The 23,164-nt window shown below is 51.6% G+C and overlaps 1 protein-coding gene and 1 long non-coding RNA gene across 7 annotated transcripts in view; one reads left to right on the forward strand and one right to left on the reverse strand.

Annotated features, from left to right (window-relative positions):
- Nucleotides 1–23,164, forward strand: part of SYNJ2 (synaptojanin 2) — a 106,055-nt gene that overhangs the window by 10,732 nt on the left and 72,159 nt on the right. For all 5 annotated transcript variants that reach the window (XM_045500154.1, XM_045500158.1, XM_045500153.1 and 2 more), the window contains exon 2: nucleotides 14,684–14,770. In XM_045500154.1, coding sequence (XP_045356110.1) covers nucleotides 14,684–14,770 — 87 coding nt within the window. The remainder of the gene's footprint in view (nucleotides 1–14,683; nucleotides 14,771–23,164) is intronic.
- LOC123609227 lies at nucleotides 1,661–6,703 on the reverse strand. Of its 2 annotated transcripts, XR_006717686.1 has the most exons (3): nucleotides 5,718–6,703; nucleotides 5,235–5,339; nucleotides 1,661–4,305 (listed from the first exon to the last, which is right to left on the reverse strand). It is a non-coding gene; the product is annotated as an uncharacterized LOC123609227 (long non-coding RNA). The 2 variants fall into 2 exon arrangements; XR_006717685.1 differs by having other exon boundaries at nucleotides 1,661–5,339.

Genomic DNA, 23,164 nt, shown 5'->3' on the forward strand with positions numbered 1-23,164 from the left:
AGAGTATCAAATAGGAAAAAAAAAAAAAAAAAGATTCTACCCCCAGTGACAACAGTTTCCGAGAATAAACATAATAAAATATGTGAGGTCTAAAAGGAGAAGACTACAAAACTTCACTAAAGCATCAAATAATTGGAAAGGTATACTGTATTCTTTGATAGGAACACTGACAATGTGAAGATGTTCTTCTCCAGCTAATCTATAAATGCAAGTATCTATGAGTAAAAGCCAATGAAATTCCAATAGCAGTGTGATATAAAACATAACGGGCCGACTGGAGTATGTCTGGGACCCCCCGGCCCCCCCCCCCCACACACACACACTTAAACTAAATGGCAGCACCATATGGGTGGGGCAGAGACTCAGGACAAAAACGACTGAGTCATCCTGGTCCTACTGTTTTCCTCCACTCCACCCAATCCCCTGGCAAGTCCAGACTTCTCTACCTGCATATATACCTGGGTGCCACCAGCGCCCCGCTGCGTAGGTACAGCACTAGTCCAGTCACTTGGACTGGCCTCCTCACTAGTGTTCCAGCCACCACTCCCAAGGCTTCCCCAGCCCCCATGCAGGGGCCTGCTCAAGCCTGCACCGCCTACGTCCTCTGCCCTGGCTCCTTCTCCAGTCTCCTCTCTTGCCATTTCCCGAGCTTACACCACTGGAGCAGCCCTGACTGGCTCCTGCCTCATCTTTGTATTTGCTGTGCCTTCTGCCTGCAGTGCTCTCCCCCCAGACCTCTGCTCGGCTGCGGCCTCCTCATTCAGCGCTAACTCGATGATTTGGGCAAGACTTTCCTGGCCACCCTCGCGCAACTAACCTGTGCACTCCACGCTCCCCACGCCCCCGTTGTCTCCGTTCTGTCACGTGCTTTCTTGTCTTCCTACCACTGGTCGCCAAAAGCAACTTCGGTGTTTGCTTTTGCATACATTGCATCACGTTGTTCACCATGAGAGTGCAGGCTCTATGGGAGCAGGGTGGTGCGGGTTGCGTTGTGTCCCCCAAAAAGATAATGTTCAAGTCCTAACCCACGGTAACTGAATGTGACCTTACCTGGAAGTCAGGTCTTTGCAGCCATAATTAAGATGTAAATTCAGGTGAAGTCATACCGGCATAGGGTGGGCCCTTAATCCAGTAGGATTGGTGTCTTTATAAAAAAGGGGACACAAAAACAGACATACACAGAGGGGAGACGGTCATGCGACAGAGGCAGAGATTGGAGTGACATCTTGGCCACCAGCCTAGGACCACCCAGAGCCTCCAGAAGCCAGAAGAGCCAAGGAATGAACCTCCTCTAGAGCCTTCAGAGGGAGCAGGGTCCTGCCAATACCTGATCTTGGACTTCTGGCCCCTAAAACCGTGAGAGCATAAATTGCAGTTATTTTAAGTGCCCCAGTTTGTGCTACTTTGTTCCAGCAGCCCCAGGAAACCCCTACAAAGGGCATCGTCTGTTATTCGGTACTGTCTTCTCAGCCCTGTCTGGTGTACGGAGCAGCCCCAGAAACACTGCTGAATGATGAAGGAATGACAAAAATAGCCAAGAAGATTTTGAAAAAGATCAGTGAGGACGGATTTGATCTCCCAGATAGTAAAGCACACCACAAAACCAGAAGAACGGTATAATGGACAAAAATCAATAGAATAGAAGAGAGGGCTCACAGTCTTATGTAAATAGATTAGTTTATGTAACTTAGGTGATGATTTAATCAGCCAGGGAAAAGGTGGATATTCAACGAATGGTGTCGGTTGGTGTCATCAACCAGTGCTGTGCCCCGTGGGGCTCTTCGTTTATTCAGCCAGATGTTCAGATCGGGTTCCCCTTGGATTTTCTAGTCTGAAAGGAGGAGGGCAGAAACCTCGGCTTGCCCGCAGGACAGCGCTGGCTCTCCCTCTCCTGGGCAGTGAGCGGTCTCTCCGGGAGCTCCTGCAGGTGACTGCTCCGCACAGCCATCCATGGGGTCACTAGCTCCTCCCATCATTAAGCCTTGCACCCTGTAGGAGCCATATCCTTTATAAAACCCCGACAGGTATAGATTCCAGGCTTCCCCCAAGCCCTGAGCCTGGTGTCCTCGTTGGCAGGTATAATTCATGTATGGCTCTTCCCTATCCGGGAGCAATTGGCCAATTAAGGTCATTTTTACCAAAAGCAATGTTATTTAGTAACGTAGTTGATGGTTTACCTTTATGGGGTTCCTAGGTTTTGTTAAGCCTATGTGGATGTTAATTAAGTTAGAGCCCTATAGTATATCAGACTTTAAAAGAAATTACAGAGGTCATTAAGGTTAAATATAAAAAGGGCGCCTGGGTGGCTCAGTCAGTTGAGCATCCGACTTCGGCTCAGGTTACGATCTCATGGTTTGTGAGTTCGAGCCCCGCGTCGGGCTCTGGGCTGACAGCTCGGAGCCTGGAGCCTGCTTGGGATTCTGTGTCTCTGCCTCTCTCTCTGCCCCTCCCTGCTCATGCTTTGTCTCTCAAAAATAAATAAACATTAAAAATTAAAAAATATATATATAAAGAGCTCAACTTTTAAAGTATTAAAAGAACTTACAGGAGGAGCATGCACAGTTTCATAGTGTGAAAGGCTTTCTAAACAAAGCGTAACACTCAGAAGTCATAAAAGAAAAAAAAAAAACCTGACAGATTTAAGAAATACATATAAATGAACGAGTCCTAAGTGTACAGCTCCATGAATTTTCACCAAGTGAACTCACCCATATCACCAGGGTGAGATCTAGAAACAGAGCGTTGGGGGCACCCAACGACCCCTGCTCAGCCTTCACCCTGTGTCAGACTGATAGACTGACTACATGAATATTTAAAACTCCAGGACATAAAAAGATACCATAAAGGTAGTTTAAAAACTAGCAGCAGCCTGGAAGGAAACTGTGTATAACTATTTGCAATATATAAAAGGGTCAAAGACTGATAATCATCGGATATAAAAGAGCTCCCGTAGATCACAAAGAAGAACAGTTTACCAGAAAAGATGGCAAAGGATATCTAAGTCATCCTCAAAAGGAAGAAGTCAAATGGCCCAAGCCATGGAGCCAGCACTGGCCACTCCGTCTTGGGCTGTCAGCAGTGCCCGACGAGGGAGTGCTGGTTCTGTTCTCCATTCTTCCATGGAGGCTCCTGTGACAGACACTGCATTCCACCCGGTGTCACCCCTCCCTCCTGGCCCTGCAGCTGTGCCCTCACACCTGTCTCTCCCCTTAGGCCTTTACCCCTTTCCCAGGAGACATTTGTTTCTCTCATGCACTGGCTCCCAGGTCATCCCCCACAGGCTTCCAGACAAGCCCAGATTTGACTTGTCCTCCAGTTGACACCCCTGCTCAGGTTCAGGCAAAGCTCAGCACGAGGAACATCAGGGCCGGGCTCAGGTGCTTGAGGCATGAACAGCAGTTGTGGTATCACCGGGAGTGGCAGAAGGTAGAAAGGGGGCCACCATTGCCAGGGGTTGGGGCAGGGGGCGTCCATTCAAAAAGGGGAGTTGAGGAGGACAAAGTAGGCCCCCAGAAAGGAGTGTGGGACAGGCAAAGTGTTCATTCTGTAAAAGCGAACTTCCCCAGAGAGAGGCTGCTGAACAGAAGGATTTCACAGGTAAATGACAGGGGGTCCAGACATGGCTCCCACCCCCTGGAGATGTGCACTCAGGTTAGCATGGAAAAGATTGCCAGGCCGGTTGGTAAATCCAGCTGCTCAGCTAGCCCAGGGATTCCCAAGCACGTGTGACCTTCTCTTCATGGAGCACACATAACACCTCAGGGCACACCGGGGTCTCCTGGAGTGCCGTTGGGGAATGCTGTGCTGTGAAGTGGTTGAGATTGAAAGGTCAGGTTCTGACCCAGCCACAGACTTTTCTGTTACCAAGGCTGGGCAGAACGAATTCCAGGTATAGAAAGCGTTTGGCCGGTTGGTAAATTAGAAGAGGCGGTTCCCAAATCAATGAAATGTGGTTAAGAGGGTCATGTGAGAAGGTGTCTTCTGCCTTTTCGTAAAAATAGCGTGACTGTCTTCCCCCGATGTTGTGAGGGGCCTCTGTGAAGGAGCAGGCATGTTTAATTAACAGACACGTATGGAAGGAGAGGCCAAAGTAGTCGCAGTAGATGCCCCCAAATACTGTGTGTGGGGATGCGGATAACACAGCACAGTTAATGCGTCTGCTCAGAGTTGAACTCGCTTCATGTTTCCTGGGTCTCTGTGCACAGTGTTTGCCCCCCGCGAGGCTGCAGCTCTGTGTCTTTGTGGTGCATCTAATCCAGGTAAGCGGACTGGTGTTCCAGTCACGTCTCTAATGCTAGTTTTCCCCTAAACAACAACAACAGCAACAACAATTTTTTAAAATCAGAGAAGCCTGAGAAATGAATTATGGTCTGTTTTCTGGATTCTGGATTAAAACATAGAATAGAAATTGGCCTTCTGTAGACGGGTGAAGCTTTCATCTTCCTGGAACTGTGACCTGTGCTCAACAGATCCTCGCCCGCCAGTCTCTTGGAACACTGCCTCCACCTGCATGCACTCCCCAGACGGAGCCTTGCTGGAGGCGGGCAGGCATCCTTGTCGCTCACTGCCACTCTCAGGCCATGGTTCCTCCTCCTCCCCTAGAAAGACGGCTCTTGTGGACTCTTGACACACACGCCTCCTTGTTGAGGTCTCCCTTCCTCCGGGCCACGCTGTCATTCACAGAGGAGCTGGGCTCCTGGCTTCCTGGGTTCTCCCACCGCAACTCCTGTCCCCATCCCTGGTGAGCTCACGCCTCTTAGCATGATGCCCCTGCTTCTGGCCTCTCTCTGGCCTCACCTCCTCACGACCGAGCCTCCCTTCCCCTCACTTCACACCGCTAGACCTTCCCGGCACCAGGTACCATGCCACCTGCAAGTTCAGCTTCAGGCATCCTTCTCTGCAACCCGCTGTCCGCCTCGCACCCCAGACAGTTCTGCAGCCGCCAGCCCTTAGTGTCCCGGCCCCGCAACCTTCCCGCCACCCTCCCTTCCCCTCCCCTCCCCCGCCCTTCTCTTGCTTACGGTGCGCCTCGTGGCCGTGACCACTCCTGCACACACTCTCCGCTCTCTTGCACACACTCCTCCCTTGGGTGCGTGCGGAGCAGCCCCGCCCCGCAAGCCCGGGGTGAGGCCACGCCCCTTCCACCTCACGCATGCGCCCTTGTTGCTGAGAGTGGCTGGAGGAAACCACGACGGCGCCGGCTTGTTGCAGTTTCACATGGTCAGTCATCTTACCGGATTTTCCTACCCAGGTTGCTCTTCCGCGCCGCACGATGGCTATTTCACATCTTCTCGAGCCTTTGACACCTTGGCCCTCTCAGTGTTTTGCTTCCTATATCACTGAGAAAATAAAAGGAATTAAGAGGAGAACTTTCGCAAGCCCCACCACTTAACGTGTTTGCTGGCGCCCGCCACCTTCCCTCTGTTACAGCGCTGACCCCTTGCCCCTGTTCTCTATCTTTCCGCCTCGTCCCCTCCCCCCTTTAAACACTTTGTTCCCACTATTTCCCCCTTCCCTTCCTAGCCAGGTCATTTCTATCATTAAACCGACAGTCATATCCCAGGTCGTATCCCAGGTTAATAAGCCTTCTCTTGGCCCCAACCCCCCACCCCCACCCCGGGTCCATTACCATTACCGCACATGAAGAGGTCGTCCTCCCTTGCTATCTCCACTCACCCCACATCCTCCTGTGACACACTTAAGCCCAGCTTTGGTACCTGCCACGCCTCTGAAGCTCTTCCTTAAGGTCCCCATGACTTCCACCTTATGGGTCTGCCCTCCAACCAGCGGCACCACCCAGGTGATCACGCCCCTTTTGTGAAGCAGTGCTCCTTCGAGTTCCTGCCTCGCTGCTGCTGCCATTCTCCCTGGTGCTCAGAGCAACATCTGGCACAGAGTGGGCATCTGGAGTCCTTGCTGAGTGACGGAAGGAAGGGGAAAGTCACACCTTCGTCCCCGCATGTCCTACAGCATAAGAAGGGGCATGCATGGAAATAGCGCTTCTCTGCAAGGGAGGAGGCTCTGAGGTGGGGTCTTAGCAGGGCTGGGAGGGTCTTTCAGATGAAGGGATAACTGGGGAAGGAAGAAGGGAGAGAGATGTCCCGAGGAACTGGTTTGGCTAGTCAGAGAGGAAACTGAAAAGATAGCTGTAAATACAACCTCCAGTGCCAGGCGGCCGGTGGACCTAATTTGTTAGTCATAGGAAGCAAAGTGAAGGGCTTGTTACATGAGGGAGTGGTGACACATGAGGACTTGCTCCAGGAGGAGAGCCGGGGGTGGCGGGGCGTGGGTGGGGAATGAAGGCCCAGGAATGAGATCTGTGGTCAGGCGGTGAACACTGCCCCCAAGGATCTGGGCTACGGGATCAGCCCCTATGTACCCAGCAAACACGCACATGTTTCTAGAGAAACAGGTATTGTTATGCTGGCCTCCTCCTCTGGCCTGGTCACAGCCACAGCTGACCTCAGTGCAGGGAGGGGAGTGTGGAGGGGCCCACCCCTGTCCCACAGATGTTTTCCCAGCTGTGGCTGCAGGCGATGATAAATTTCCCTTTTATTTTCTCTGGTTGGTTTATACAGGCGAACACAGCCTCGATGGGAGGCAGTGCGTTTGCTCATGTGTTTTTCAGTACCCTCCCCCCTCCCCCTCCCCACCCTGGCTCTTTTGTGTGGCCTGGACTTTTTTGGTGAGAAAGAGAAGCAGTGGCCAGTACAGGAAAGTTTCTTATTGGGGCTGACGTGTGTCTCCCGGGTTGGCTTTCATCTTGGCTCTCAAGCTTCCAGTACAGACTGATGTTTTGATTTGCACTTTGCTTAGCAACCCTCCTGCGCCTCCGTCCGCCCGCCTGAGAAAATCCATTGTCTTTCTGAAGAGCTGCTTTAGCTCTAAACTGATAACTCTGGAAGGAACAGTCACAAGCCAGTCTGAACTGAGCTCATGGAGGAGACACTGACCTTGATCTGGATGCTGCTATCCTCTTGAGACCCTGAAATACAAGAAGATGGTCTAAAATCATGCACAAGAATGCAGCCACAAATGGTACCTCAGTCTTGGGCTGTCGGCATTGTTAAATTGACCTACTTATTTTTGTGACATGTGGGCTGGGCTTCACTGGAGTTTCCTTATGGTGTGTTATCGTGGAATTTATTATGAAAGAAAGAAAACACGTGTGGCTGGTTTGATTATTGATCTGGACTGGCTATCTGCAGACCAGGAATATGGTCTGTGTGGCCCGGGTCTTAAGACGCAGAGCACATTTTGGCTGCCTCAGTCACTCCTGCTCCTGGTGACACCAGCCCCAGCCTCGGGACATCAGGCCAAGTTTGTCTTGCTTTGGGGCAAGCCACCCCTTCCCTGGTAGGCCTAGGTGGTGGCTGTTTCTCTTCTACTCCCTTGGCCCATTGGCCCTGGGGGTGGGATGTGTGCCCCCTAGTCCCCTCTCTGCCACCTCCAGACACTCTGCTTCCCTCCTCCCTAAAAGCAATCTCAATGTACAGTGCCTACTGGAGGACTTCCAAGCCTCGTCCAAACATTGAGGCTGTCAGGACCCCGCTGGGGATTTAGGACAGGAACCACACCTTGCTGGCAGGGCAGTGGGGGGCACGCTCCTTCTCTGGAGTATTCCTCCTAGTGGCCCTGTACGTTCACACGGCCATCCGGAGACCCTAGGCACACTTCACTCACTAGATGTGCGTGCCAGGGCTGTTTGCAGACAAATCTAACTCCCCACAGGGTTCAGTGTCGGGTGGCAGAGCTTCCAAGGACAGGCTCGTTCATTCCATGAGTGTCCACATGACCCCATTACAGTTATGATGGGTTACTTGTGGTTCCTTTCAGCCCGGATGCCTTCTACCAGTCAGGACTATTTTCAGTCCTAAGCCATGCTGTCTAGTAACACAGATAACTTTTATCAGGTTACCAGGGAAACAGGACTAGAATGGTAATCTAAGGTCAGTTCTCTTGGAGGCTGTGTTAACCCTTTGCCACACACATCAAGGAACCCCATTGCCCATCGCCCTGCATTGGAATTGCCTGCTTCCTGGGGGTTTTACCCTGTTCTCTGTCGGTCTCTCTGAGGCTGAGTCTTGCCCTCATGTTTGGTACCTCTAGTCACCATGGGGATCCTTCTGAAGACCTTGGCCTTGGGCTCCCTGACCTCCCCCCACCACCAGTGTGTGCTGCACCCTGGCTCGGCCACTTTCTCCCACGGCCATGCTCTGGTGCCCCATCTATGTCAGAACGTCCACTCTGCACCTACTGTCCCCATCTTTTCAACTCAGCCCTTAGTTCTCCAGCTCAGTGATTTTTGACCCTTGCTGGGATTGCGGTCCCAGACCTGCCACCCCGCCACAGTCCCGCGCCGGCCCCCTTTGGCTTCACGAGTCACACCCGCTAGCTCTGCCTTGCACATCCCCCCACCCCCCGCCCTGTGTGCCCTTGCCCCCCTCCTGCTTCATCCTGCTTAGTTGGTCATACCACCAGTGACATCCTCTTCCCCTCACCAGAAGCTGCCCATGTGTAGCTGCAAGTTTCTGGAGACCCACTACCCTGCAGACAGATGCCATTGCCACCTCACAGCTCCCCCTCTCCTACTACATCAGTTTTTACTGTCCCAGAGCATTTCCAGCAGTGCATGCATGCAGGCACACACATATGCTCACACATGCATACCTACATGCACGTAAATGCGTGTATACACACATGCACACACATGCATGCACGAAACACATAAAGACACATACCCATACATGCACATACGTGCATGCACATAAACATACATATACACACATAGACCCATAGGCACGTGCTTGCACACACACACGTACACACACACACACATACACACAGTTCCTCAAAGAATTGTCTCTACACACAACCTCCATCTCCCTCTCCCTCTCCATTTAGATTCTTGCCCCTCAGCTCCCCGTACACTGCTCTTTTCTGGCTCATCAGTGCCTAACTGGAAGGACGCTCTGTTGTCATGTTGTGGGACATAGAGCAGCATCTGAACTTGCCGACCACTCCTGCGTCCTTCAAACTCTTTCTTCTCTGACCTCCAGGACACCACGCGCTTCCTGTTTCCTCAACATCTTTTTGGACATTTCTCTTCATTCTACTTGACTTTTGAACACACTGTTTCAGACGCACTCACTTCCCGGGTGATCCCCTCCAGTCTCTGGATTTTAAAGACCTTCTCTTTGCTGGGGCCCCTGTTTGTGACTTCGGCTGGATTCCAGGCCGGTGCAGCTGTGCCCTCCATGTCTGTGCTGGGGCGCCTGGGGGCACAGCAGGCCGGCCCATCTGACCTGAGCTCCTGATGTTCCATCCAGGCTTGTCCTGTCAGTCTCCATCATCCCGGTGACGGCTGCTCCAGCCTTCCCACTGTCCAGGAGAGAAATTTGGCATCATCGTTGGACCCTCTCTTTCTCTCATATCCCACGTCCAGTCTGCCCACAAATCCTTTTGGTTCAACCTTCAAAATATACGCAGATATCTGATGATGTTAAGGAATTATGGGTAAAGTTTTTAGATGTGAGGATAGTATTGTGGTTGTGTTTTTAAAAGGAACCCTTATCTTTCAGAGATTCTTACTGAGGTATTTATAGCTGAAGTGACAGGAAGTTTGGGATTTGCTCAGAATAATCTAGGGCAATGATTTTTACCTGAAGGACTCATTAAAACAGATTACTAAGTGTCGAGGCCAGAGTTTCTGACTCATTGGGGCTGCAGTGGGCCCAATAATTTGTATTTCTAATGCTGGTTGATGCCTACTGTCTCAGGTCCACATTAGAGGACCCACTGATCTAAGGTACAGGAGAGTGGGGGGCGGGGGGGGGGTGGTGGGTAGGAGTGACACAGGGTTGGCCAAGAGCTGATGGCAGGGGAGGTGGTAGGATCATGGTAGTGTGGGGACGTAGGGTTGTTACAGTGCTCTGTTTTCTTTGGAAGTGTCCATAGTGAAAAAGCATGTGTTTGCGTATAGATGTGTGTGTGTGTGTGTGTGTGTGTGTGTGTGTGTGTGCATGTATACGTGCGTGTGTGTCCAGAATTGGGCTGCTTCTCAACACCTCCACTGCTGCCACCCTGGTCCAAGCTAGCATCACCTCTTCTCTGGATCATTGTCATGCTTCCTACGGGGTCTCCTTGCTTTTCCCCTTGCCCCTCTAGGATCTGTTCTCAACACAGCAGAGCAATCCTCCACCCTACAGTGAAACCCCAAGTCTTTTTTTGACCTACAGAGCTCTTTTACGATGGATCCCCAACTCCATTTCCTCTGTCAGACACTGAGCCCCTCGCTGGTCCTCAGATATGTCAGGAATTTGCTTCTGCCCCAGGACCTTTACACACCATCTCCTGGGCCTGTAGTGCCCACCCCCCACCTTCACTCAGCCATCCTCTCATTCCCTTCGAGCCTGCATTTGAAAGTCACGCTTGCAATGAGGCCTTCTCAGACTACACCATATAAAATCACGCGCACACACACACGTTTTATACCCCCTTCCCTGCTCACTTTTTCTCCTTAGCCCATGTCACTGTCTGTGTTGTGCTTACCGAGCCGGCCTGTTCTCCTTGGCAGGAAGCTTGCGCGGTACCTGGTGCTGAGGTGGCCTCGCCGCCCCGTCTTTGCGGGCGTGCGCCGTGGCAACCTGGCTCCCACCCCCTCCCGGGTTGGCCTCCATTGTCATCTCACACCCATTCATGACACACGTTCCTTCTCTGCAACACTGCCAGATGCCTGCCTTGGCCAGCCCTGCTGTAGATGGATTTTGCCCGTTTGGTTCGCTGCTGGATGTGAGTCTCGGCCAGTGCCAGCTGTGGCAGCCTCTCGGTACGCTGGGTGCACGGCTGAGGCCCAGGGGCAAGGGGTGGATGAGGAAGAGGGTGGGAGAGTCAATGAGAGGACTTTCCTTAAGGGCTGGAAATCCGTGGCCAGTGGGAGGGGAAGCAAATTGCATTCTAACGTGGAAAAACCTACGGGAAGTGCAACCAAAGTGTGAAAGACAGGAATAGACTATTTTCGAGACATTAAGAAAGGGAGAACAGGAGTTGCAAATGGGCAGGCCAAATACAGTCTGCAGAGGTGTGTGCGGCCCACACGATGCCTAAAATAAATGTGGATTGGTTGCCAGCTTTGAAAACTCAGGAGTGTCCTATTTCTCTGAAAAAACTGGAAGCTCGGCGGCACAGGGCTGGCCTGGAACTGACCATCTGCCCCGTTAGAGGGGCCGCGTGTCCCCTGGTCACCTGTGGTCCCTCCCGCAGCTTCATTCACTCACTACCTGCCTCGTGCTTGTAGACATTGGAGCTGTGAGCTCCCTTTTGAAGAGCAAAATGGATAACGGAGTTCTTCTTCCTTCTAACCTGAGGAAGTATAGTTGTTTGGGACAAGGAGGGGTGTCGGGTGATTTGGGAACAGGCTGCCTGAGAGGCCAGGCCTCTAGGAGAGCTGGCGGGGGGGACTGAAGGCAGGGCAGGGGTCTGCACTGTGGGAGTAGAACATACCCGCTCGTACACGGTGAGGGTCAGAAGGAGCGTTGGAGAAGAAGAAATGAGAAAATACGCTTCCAGGAGAGACAGCCTGCGGGGGGTCTGGACTTTAAAAGGACTGGCTCAGGGGCGCCTGGGTGGCTCAGTCTGTTAAGCGTCTAACCTCAGCTCAGGTCATGATCTCGTCGTAGTTTGTAGGTTTGAGCCCCACGTTGGGTTCTGTGCTGACAGCTTGGAGCCTGGAGCCTGCTTCGGATTCTGTGTCTCCCTCTCTCTCTCTCTCTCTCTCTGCCTCTCCCCTGCTTGCGCTCTGTCTCTTTTTGTCTCTCAAAAATAAATAAAACATTAAAAAATAAGTAATAAGTAAATATGAGGATGAAGAGTCTTTTTTAATTTGGATTGGTTTACTTTTCCTGGTGACGGGGGCTGTGACACACGTGCTTGTCACCTGTGGTCCAGCAGGGCAAGCGGTCAGTTTTATTCCCTCAGCCTGGCCTTGTGGGTGCGTCCCCACCTCTGAAGTGTGGATTCGACCACATCGCTTCGGGGAGCAGATCCCTGATGTTTTGTTTTCTTTGGTCAGGGTCGTTTGCAGAGGTAATGCACGCCACGCACAAAGTCCTCCTCGTTGCTGGTCAGCAAAATGAGAGCGCGATGATAGTCAGGCTTAAGGATTCTGTTCGAAGGCTTTGTAAAGCTCTGAGGGTTGAAATATATATATTTGTGTCCGAATTACTCTCCTGCTTTACCAGCGTGTGTACTGAGATGAGAGCCACGAGCTGCCTGGTTTACCTCTCCTGATTCTGCCCGCAGCACCCGTATGCGGAGTTTGGCCACGCCTGTGGCCTGCAGGAGGGACATTCGTGTCTTCCTGTGAGCCTGGGTTTTCACGGGGTTTACTTGTCCCAGAGCAGGGAGCAGGCCCATTTCGAGGAGGCCTCTGTAGGCACATGACACAGTGCTTGGCCCTTAACAGTGGGCTTGTTGGGCGCCTGGGTGGCTCAGTCGGTTAAGCGTCTGACTTTGGCTCAGGTCATGATCTCACGGTCCATGAGTTCGAACCCCATGTCAGGCTCTGGGCTGACAGCTCAGAGCCTGGAGCCTGCTTCACATTCTGTGTCTCCCTCTCTCTCTGCCCCTCCCCTGCTCGTGTTCTGTCTCTCTCCCCCTTAAAAATAAATAAACATTAAAAAAATTTTTTAATAAATAAATAAATTAACTTAAAAAAAAATCCAGTGGGCTTGTCGTCACCTCTGGGCAGAGGATGTTGTTCACGTCAGCCAGGAACAGATGCAGGGAGTGGAGAGAATACCTTGTCCCTCTCACGCATCATCCGTGTGGGAGCAGGAGGCCTGTGGCCTCCAGGAAATGGGCTGTGGCCATCTGTGGGCCCCTAAGATGTCAGCATCCTAGTCCTTAGTTCCTGTGCCTGTTACCTTGCATGGCAAAAGGGACTTTGCCGACTTGAGTAAGTTAAGGAGCTTGTCCTGGGTTACCTGGGTAACTCACAAGGGCCCTTAAAAGAGGGAAGAGGGTAGCAGGAGAGGGAGAGAGAACAAGAAGTAACAGTGGGAGCACAGCCCCGAGCGATGTAGTCACTGGCTTTTGAAGGCTTTGAAGAAGGGGGGCAGGAGCCCAGGAAGGCACACGACGTCTAGATGCTGGAAAATGCCAGGAAACGGGTTTTCCCCAGAGCTTCTTGGGGAATGCAGTCCTGCCGACACTGATTTTAACCCAGTAAAACCCATTTCAGAGACTTCTGACCTGCACAGGTGTCAACTCATGAATGTGTGTTATTTTGAGCCACTGAGTCTGGTCATTTGTCACCGCAGCAGCAGCAGGAGAGATAGTGAATCACCCGCCTCCCGGCCGCCCCTTCTCTGAACCCAGCGGATGGAAGAGGTGGGACTGTGGCCCCCAGTCCTTCTCATAATTAGCTTTAGGTTACTCTCCCCTCCCCCCACCAAAAGCCTAATCAATCAGAAAAGTCCATGTGAATGTTGGGGGGAAATGTAATTGATTACACTGGTTCTTAACCTTTTCAGAGTCACTAAGTCCTTTGAGATTCTGACAAAAACTGTGCCTCCAGCCCCATAAAAATATATACCCAGGGAGCACCTGGGTGGCTCAGTTGGTTGAGTGTCTAACTCTTGATTTCTGCCCAGGTCATGATCTCACAGTTCGTGAGTTTGAGCCCTGCCTTGGGCTCCTCGCTGACAGCGTGGGGCTGCACTGTCCAATATTTGTGTCCAAATATTTTGCACACAGTTGTAGAGGTTACACAGATCCCCCCAGCACTATCCTGCAAAGCTGCAGCATCTGCCGGGCTTTCCTCTGTCACCCCAGATTAAGAGTCTGTCTATCACAGTAATTCAGAGGCTGAGTGACTGCTCTCCTAGTAAATCTCCCTAATGGTGTTTGCCAGGCCCTTATTTGAGGATTCATTGAGGTTTTTTCCCCATTCTCTGCATGTGGAAACATTTTTCAGAGAAGGGGTCCAAGGGTCTGCCACTGTAAATGCCAATGGGTCTGTGGGGCCCTTGTAGGTCACAGGCTCCCTGCTCCCAATGGTCCTTCTGTCTGTCAGTCGGCCTGCTGTCTTGTCTTGCTTTCACCCTGGGCCGTGTCTTGTCCTGAGCACCGGTGGCCACTGCTGAAGACCGGGGGCTCTGCTCATGCGGCTCTCCTTGGGATCCCCTGGGCCCAGGCCTGGGGTGCTGGGGCACGTGGGTTTTCTGCTCAGCCTCCCCTATGTTAGCAGGTCCCTGCAGGGAGGAGGGCGCTCACAGGACGAGAGCCTCCAGTGGCCAATATTTAGGAAGGAAGTTCCCCCCCCCCCCATCAGGTAACAATGACTCACTCCTGTTTCAGAGCCTGTGGGCAGGGCTGGGCCTGAGGCACCTGCTCCTGGCTTGCACCCCACACCTCTGGCCAGCCGGGGACTCTCCTCACCCTCCCCAGGCCCCAGGGAGCTGTGGGCGCTTCCAGAGACCAAGCTTTTTGTGGGAAGGTCTAAATCTCTGCAGCTTGGTGATTCGCTGATCATAAAACCTCCACACACGTTACTTGAGGCCGAGCTATTGTCTCTGCGTTTTCTTTTTCGAGTGGGTGGGGAGCCAGATTGGAGAAGGCTGCAGTGAAGGAACTTCAACAGGAGACCCAGGCTGATGCTGTCTGTGATGTGTTTCTCCCCTAGCTCCGGAAGAGAAGGAGGTCATTAAAGGCCAGTATGGAAAGATCACCGACGCTTACGGCTGCCTGGGGGAGCTCAGGTTAAAATCTGGTAAGTCCCCGATCAGACAGAACAGCAGCTGTCAGAACGTCTGATGCTACACTTCTAGGGAGCCGGGCAGAGCTTCTCTCGTGCTCGTTTGGAAAGACTGCCGGATTTAGGCATTTCATTTTAGCTGTTAGGATCTTTTGAAACGTTTCTTTATTTCGCTGCGCCTGTTCCTCCACGCTGGGGAGGAGGTCAAGGTGGATGCAGCCTGGCGCTCACCTGTCTGTGCCGCTGGAGGAGAAGAATTGTGTGCAAAGGAAGCTCACCTTCATTGTTTGCCCTCCAGGACCCGAGTTTTTCCAAAGTCAGGTCTGTGGGGTCTGCCCAGGGGACTGTTTGTCATTTACAAGGGATCTGTACTCGGGAAGGGGTGGATGTGGGAGGTCAGAAGCCCCCTGGACTCACGGGGTATCTTGAAGGAGAGCCAGGACTGGGCGTGTTGACCAGGCAGAGGAGCCCAGAGCACCTGCCATGGGACGCCGAGGGTGGGGCGTGAGGGAGAGGAAAGGAAAGTACATGTGAAAAATGGGCCATGTCGTCTGATTTGGAAAAGGCAGAGAACTCACAGGGACAAGTGGGCATCTCAGCGTGAGTCCCTTGGGGCTGAGCTGTCAGCTGGACAGCCTTTCCGTGGGGCCCCTGCATTGTCACCTCTGTGCTCCTGGACCTCATGGGAGCCCTGGTGCTCCTCTGGGTCTGCGGCCACCATTTCCTTTCTCCTCTCTCGGCCCCCTGACTTAGGTTGGTCCCACCCAGCGTCTCCAGGGACATGTGGGGCCAAGACGAGAGCACAGGTGACATCCCCGATTCTCAGCGCTGCTTCTCAAAATGAGAATTGGCTGTGAGATGACCACATTCGGGCACATGGCTCTCCCTGAGCCGAGCATGTCACGGCTCCATGCCTTCCCCAGCAGCTGTGCTCAGAGGCTGAGGAGTTTCTAAGCCGACAGAAGAGCACTGGTGTTTGCCGTTACTTTTCTGGGTCTTTCTTTCATGGGATGGTTTCTCCCGAACTATGATGATTGCACTGATCATTTTTCAAATAGTGTGTAGGAAAAGCATTCAGCACGTCCACGACAAATGCGTTTATTAAATGTCTGTTTTGTGCCAAGGGCTAGAGATACATGAACTTATTTAATCCTAAAAATAAGCCAATTTGATGTTGCATCTTTTCCGCTGTTTATAGTAACGGAAGCAGGCTCAGAGGGTTAACGTAATTGCTTAAGGTAAGGAGTGTAGTTAGGGTTCAAACGCAGATCCAACTGCCTCCAGACACTTGTTTTTTCCATGAAATGGGGCTGCCTGCCAGGATTTGTCCCCGCAGTGATTTTTCCAAGGTTACAAAAAATGCCTGTGGTCCTAGCCTCGGTGATGATGATGATGTGGGAATGACGGCTAACCTTCCCTTCTTACCCTGTGGTAGACACCGTTTTAAGTGTTTTCATGTATTAACCTGGTTCTCCCAACAGCCTGTGAGGCAGGTGCCATTAATGTCCTGCTTTACAGACAGAGAAAGAGAAGCGGAGAAAACTTAAGTGCTGTATTTTGTCTGTTCTGTGACAGATTTTTTTTTTTTTTACATTGTAGCGTCTTGGCTCTTAGGATGTGTTACAGTTGTTGGCATCTTGCAGTTATAATTGGCAGTGTTTTTCTCCTAAATAAATTAATGATCCACTTTGCACCTGACCGAGCCCCGGATTTAGCACAGTGCTGTCGCTCGCCTAAGGTTGGGCAGTCCTCAGGTGGTGACCCGGGTTTTAAACTTGTGCCTTCTGGTACCTGGGGCTGTTTTCAGCCACTGGGCTGTTCTGTCTTGAAGCTGGGCAGAAACTGGTCAGCCCCCAGAGAAGTATTTGTCAAAGGGGCCAGGGTGTCTGCAGGGTGTCCAGCCCAAGGGTCACAGCAGGATGTCGCGGAACCATCCCAGGGCAGGACTCGGAGAGAGGTGGCCAGCTCCTAGAGCTGCAAGACCCTCCTCCCTTCTCACAGCCACCCCCTGCCCTTCCCCTGAGGGGTGAGTGTGCACAGCCCCTGGGGGCCAGGCGAGAGCAGGGCCAAAGCCCTGGCACAGACACCTGTCAAGTCCCCAGCACCCATTTCTTCTGTCCTCTGAATACTCCCAGCCCCACCTGCCAGAGTCACCCTCCGGGGGTCGGGGGGTTGGTGGTCGTGCTGCTAAAGCTGTCTGAGGTGGTGAGGATGCCAGAATTATTTGGCCTGTTTTCGACACGTTCCTCAAAGGGCCCTAGGGTATCTGAAGGATGGAAGGATGGGGCCTTATAATCGAGTTTTTCAAATCTCCTTCGGTTCCATGAAGGAGTGCTTGGCTTTAACTTGGTTTTCTTTTCCTGCCGGAAGTCCCCAGCCCAGAACTATAATGTCTTCCTCTCACCTCTTGAGGGTGTCAGGCAGTGCAGAGTGAAATCCCAATTTTTGGTTGCCACAAAGACAGCCAGCCCCAGTTGGGGACGGGCCTCCCTTTTGACTGTTTCAGGCTGAGGGTCTCTGGACAAAGAAAGACTCTTCCCCTCAGGCTTGTGACTTGGGGCAAGTTGTTCAATTTCAGTCTGCCTAAGTGAAAATAGCTTTTTTATGTTAGAAATGAAGAAACATGCACAAAAATTACATAAAAGCTTTATCCCAGGGTCCTAGGTTTTCATGGAGAGCTTAAGTCTCTCCTTCCCTGAAATGCCAGCAGGAAGGGGGTGGAGCCTCCACAGTCAGCCAGAGAGTTGGCTTTCCTGATGCATCTGTAATACAAAGCATAGAAAGTGAGGGTATAGCAGTCAGAAGAATTTATCCCAATGATTACAGGGATTTAACTCCCTTTTAACCTCAGCTCTCACAGCCTCCCTGGCTCATAGCCTCAAGGGTTGAGTACGTTGAGGTCTGTAATGAATTGTGTCCTCTGGAGTTATGTAGTACCCAGCCTACAAGCCGGCCCTTCTAGACTCTCTTTCCAGCTTCGCAACAGACTCACCTTCTGGATTTATTAATCTCCCTAGGGCTGTTTTCCCACCTGCAAAATCAGGAAAACTGCCTCATCTCTATATTACGTAATTCAAAAGAGATTTATAGGGGAGAATGAACATAGTCTGTACTGAGTGGGAGGCCTGGCCTGCAGACGGGTCCCTCTGGGAGAACTAGGTGTGGGGTAAAGGTCAGGTCACGGACTCCCAGTGGGTGGTTAGTCTGCACACAGGCTAGTGTAGGGCCGATTTCTATGGGAAGTCACTGCAACATGAAAAGTTGCAGGAGCAGGAGACTTAAAAGTGTTTAGGTTTTTTTTTTTTTTTTTAATTTTTTTAATGTTTATTTATTTTCGAGAGAGAGTGCAAGCAGAGGAGGGGGCAGAGAGAGAGGGAGACACAGAATCCAAAGCAGGCTCCGGGTTCTGTGCTGTTAGCTCAGAGCCCGGTGCCGGGCTTAAACCTACAGACTATGAGATCATGACCTGAGCCGAAGCTGGAGGCTTAACGGACTGAGCCACCCAGGCGCCCCTGGTAGTCTTTAGTCTTGACATTCAGGGCCTGCAGTATTCTCCAGAAAGTCTTGAAATGGTATGATGGCCTTCATCAGAGTTAGAATGACTTATTACCTATCTGCAGTGGGGTGCTGGTAAATATTTGACATCCAGCTCTCTGGGGGGAAAGCCCCGATGTGTAGTGTTTGCCAATCTCCACGGAGTAGATAACCTGCCCCTGGCTAATTTCAGGCTGCAGTGCGGAGCTGGGGAAAGATGTGCATGGCTGACTCCCGTGAGCTGGTGGAAGCTGCCAGCACACCGACATCTGCACCACTTTCGTGTTCTAGAAAGGGAAGGTGAAAGAGATCCTTGAAACTGTGCCATGTGGATACAGGGTATTTAGAATTCTGAGCTTGTCAGCATGGTGGGGAGGCCTTGGGGACCCTCTGGCCAAAGCGCCCCACTCCACGGGTGGGAAAGCCCAGAGCTCCTACTTTGTCTGCAGCTTTAAGTGGGAGAGTGTCCTGCACGAGCAGGATGGGTAAGGTGGTCTGTAGGAACCCCGGGCTTGAGACTGGCATGAACCTGGCTAGGGAGTGAGCTCCGAGGCTGAGCAAACAGAGAAATGCCAGCACAGGGGAAGCCAGAGGCCCAGTGGCAAGAACACACCCAGCATTGTCCCTGCACAAACGGCATTGTGTCTGTGCGTGACTCATGGTGACTCCAGCGCCAGCCCTGCCCAGCCAGATGACAATGGCCACAGCTCGATAAGACACGGACCCCATTACTTCAGGGGCCAGGGGGTTTGGGGCAGCGGTGCCTTGGCATTGGGTCTTGAAGGCAGCCCTCTCGAGGGAAAGAATTTCTAAAATCGACGCTGAGGTCTCCACGGTTTTTTGTGTGTGTGGTAAAATATACAGAAGATAAAATTTCCCATTTGGACTAATCTCAAATGTACAGTCCAGTGGCATGAAGGACGTTCACAATGTTGTGCAGCCGTCACCACCATTTGTCTCTAGAACTTTCTTCATCTTCCCACACGGAAACCCTGCCCCCGCTTAAGCAATATATATTGGGGTCATTGCCTTCCATTTCTCCAGACTGTTTCCTCAGGCTGTAGGAGTTGTCTGGACTGTGAGCCTCCTGCCCTCTGGAGGGGTGTGTATGTCCCTGTGTGATCCCTTCTGCCTCTGGTGTGTCTGTTGGCCTGTGACCTCCCCTGACTGTGGCCAGCAACCCCTGACCCAGGTGTGCTATCCCTTTGGCCAGAGCCCGGAACCAGAGTTCCTTGAGCTGGAAGGGACATAGAGGCCATCTGGTGGATCTGAGGGCCAGAGAGGGTAGGAGACCGGCCAGAGGCCCCACAGGCCAGTGGAGGCTTGCAGAGGCCAGAGCCTCATCTTCTGACGCCAAAACAAGTTTGAGTTTTGTCTTGCCCCTGCTGTAAGATTCTTACTGCTTTCAAGCCCCTGAACTCAGCCTCCACTAAGGACTTTTGAGACCCTCCCCCACTCAGGCCTGCCCTGCTTCCTCCCTGGGAGAACACCGATCCTGCCTTACTAAAACAAAGCCTAGATCTTGTGCTCAAAGTGAGCACCCACAGGGACATCTCACCCCTGGGGCAGGTGAGGGCCCCCCCCCCCGCCAGCCCCCCTTTTATCCCCTAGAGACACCACCACACTGACAGGCCGGGAGACAGTGACCCCCGGTAGTCTAGTGCTAGGCTTGAACCAGGACCCTTTCCTTGAACCCTATCATGTGTGGCACACACCCAAGGGTGCCAGACAAGATGGGGCCAGCACTGAAGAAACAGGAAGCCACGTGCCAGGCTGAGTAGGGCCAGGTGCCCCTCCTGGAGAGGCTGTGGTCTAGTGTGGCTCCTCTGGGGTCACAGAGACTGTCCGACGGGCTTGGTCAGTGCTGAGGAAAACGGTTTCTAGGTCCTCACCTCCTTGGTTTGCCTAAGAACGTCCCTGCGATGAGGGACTGGGTTCTCAGTCTCTCTGCCCCACCCACAGCCACCCTTCTTCTCTCTTACCTTCTTCTCCCTCTAGAATCTCACACAGTGTGTTGTTCTGGGAAGTAAATACCTGCGGATGGCTAACAAAGGGAGGGGTCACAATATTGTCAGCACTGTGGAGGAAGTAAGTCACCTCCGTGACCGGGGAACAGTTTGTTTACAAGTCAGGTGACAGCCGGTTGTTTGTTTCCTACAAAATTGAAGGAGAACCTAATTGGGGTATCGGCTGACAGCGTTGATAGTAATTTTCTAGATAGATTTTGCGATTTTTTTTTTTTTGGCAGATGACTCAGAAGGACTTTGAAGAATAATTGGGCAACATTTCATCGATCTATCAATGTGAACAAGGTTTCTTAGTGTTCACATATAAAAATGAAAAACAGAACTAGCATTGGTAGAGAATCTAGTTTCATTCCGTTAATAAATATTTACCCATGGGTATATGGGTCCCATCCACCTTCCCAACAAATCTTTATTTTTTTTCTTTTTCAATTTTTTTTAACGTTTATTTATTTTTGAGACAGAGAGAGAGCATGAACGGGGGAGGGGCAGAGAGAGAGAGGGAGACACAGAATCGGAAGCAGGCTCCAGGCTCCGAGCCGTCAGCCCAGAGCCCGACACGGGGCTCGAACTCACGGATCGCGAGATCGTGACCTGAGTCGAAGTCGGACGCTTAACCGACTGAGCCACCCAGGCACCCCAACAAATCTTTATTTTTTATGTTAAATCAGTATTTAGCAGAGCATTTTGTTTACATTGTTTGATTTTGTACTAAAACATCATTGTAATGATAACTCAGGCCAAAGTGTTTTAAACACTTTCAGCATTAGTATCAAATTACTGCACAGTATGATCAATATGAGACAGAGAAGCACAAAATATGTGATATTAGATGAAATTCTGAGGGGGGTGGGAGTGGAATGGGAATTCAGAGGAAAATCCCATCTGTTGAAGAAGAACTTGTTCATGCCTTGCTTTAAATAATATACAAGGATGATTGTCAAACCAGAGTCTAGGTCCCACTTGATAATGGTAAAGAGGCCTACAGAAGGTTTATTCTTACATGTCAATATTTAGCACGTGCCAGAAAAATACATTATTCACAATCATTTAAACTACTGATGAACACTTTCAGTGTCAATTTGGAAATGAGAGAGGGTACCTTAGCGACGCTTAGTGAGACAGTAAGCCATCGTGATCAGAAGCTGCCAGACCTTTGGGCTGGGTGAACCCATGTTGGACCCATCTTGGGTCCAACACAGACTAGCCGTGCACTTGGGCAGATGGAGGATTCAGCTCCCTCTGGGGGGATAGTCCCTCATGTGTGAAATGGCGGCATTGTTGGGCACGTTGGCGATCCTTCTGCAAGGATATAGGTAAGAGCAGTGTCTCTGGAACCAGACTTGGCCTGAGTAACTTGCCCAGGTGGTATAGCCCGAAAGTGGATTCAAATCCCAGCTCCCCCACTGTGTGACTTTGGGCAGGCTTCTTAACCTCTTTGTGTCTCCATCTCCATCCCTGTACAACGGGACTAAAAATGGTACCTCCCCCAGGGGGCTGTTGAGAGGGAGCTCATAGAACAGAGTTCATAAGCAGCCACCCTGAGAATCAGCTGTCATTAAAGTGCTTGGTTCCAATCTGCTCCCGGGGTGGTGTCTTTATTCACCTGTGCCTTCTCCCAAGCCCCTCAATCCCAGGACTCAGGAGCTCAGAGTCTCATTTATTTTAAGAGCCTTTTCATGCCTGCTGCAGCCGCCCATCCCAAGCCTCCTCCGGGCCACTGCCCTGCGCAGGAAATGCCTACTGTCTTCAAAGCAACCTGGGACTCTTGCCAGGGACTTGATCCACCCACGCAGAGGCTGTTGAGGAAGTAGTGCTAGAAATCCACTCCACAACTTGGGTGGAAGGACGTAAAGTTTTCCATGCCTCTCCTTGAACTCACTCCCTACAGAGTCCAGTCTCGGGCCCATCGCCGAGACCGCAGGGGCTGCCCTCCGGCCACTCCTCTGACTGTCCTTGAATTCTGCTTTCTCTGCACTGAGCACATGGAAAGAGGCAGATGGGATGCCTGGGCCTGGTTGTAACACAGGCTGCGGGAATATTTGCATTTGTGAGTCTATAATTTGAGGACATCGACCCCACATAAACCTTACCTGTCTTCCAGAAATGACACTTGTCCTGCTTAAGAAACTCAGCCTCCTGATCGCTGTCCCTGTCCGTAGCATAACTGCCTAATTCTTAAGTTGCTTTAAAGGAGTTTCCTGATAATCTGCCTGAGGAGGTGGGATATGAGCCAATAGTGTCTCCCTGTTGGTTCTCCCTCCCAGTAGGCATGGTGACCTAGTTACTGAATGAAGACGTCTTTTATTTTATTTAATTTTTTTTTAATGTTTATTTATTTTTGAGAGAAAGAGAGAGCATGAGTGGGTGAGGGGTAGAGAGGTTGGGAGACACAGAATCCAAAGCAGGCTCCAGACTCTGAGCTGTCGGCACAGAGCCGGACAAGGGGCTCAAACTCGTGAACTGCAAAATTGTGACTTGAGCCGAAGTCGGACGCTTAACTGGCTGAGCCACCCCGGTGCCCCTATTTTATTTTATTTTTTGATGTTTGTTTATTTTTGAGAGAGAGAGTGCTAGGAGGGTGGGGCGGACAGAGAGGGAGGTGGAAGGTCCAAAGCAGGCTCTGTGCTGAGAGCAGAGCCCAGTGCGGGGCTCAAACTCAGGAGCCATGAGATCACGACCCGAGCTGATGTCGGATGCCCAACGGACTGTGACACCCAGGTGCCCTGAATGAAGACATTTAAAAAAAAAACAACAACAACAACCCAGGGGCGCCTGGGTGGCTCAGTCCGTTAAGCATCTGACTTTAGTTCAGGTCATGATCTCACAGTTCATGAGTTCGAGCCCCACG

The sequence above is a fragment of the Leopardus geoffroyi genome, chromosome B2 (assembly GCF_018350155.1).
Source record: "Leopardus geoffroyi isolate Oge1 chromosome B2, O.geoffroyi_Oge1_pat1.0, whole genome shotgun sequence".
NCBI classification, from domain to species: Eukaryota; Metazoa; Chordata; class Mammalia; order Carnivora; family Felidae; genus Leopardus; species Leopardus geoffroyi.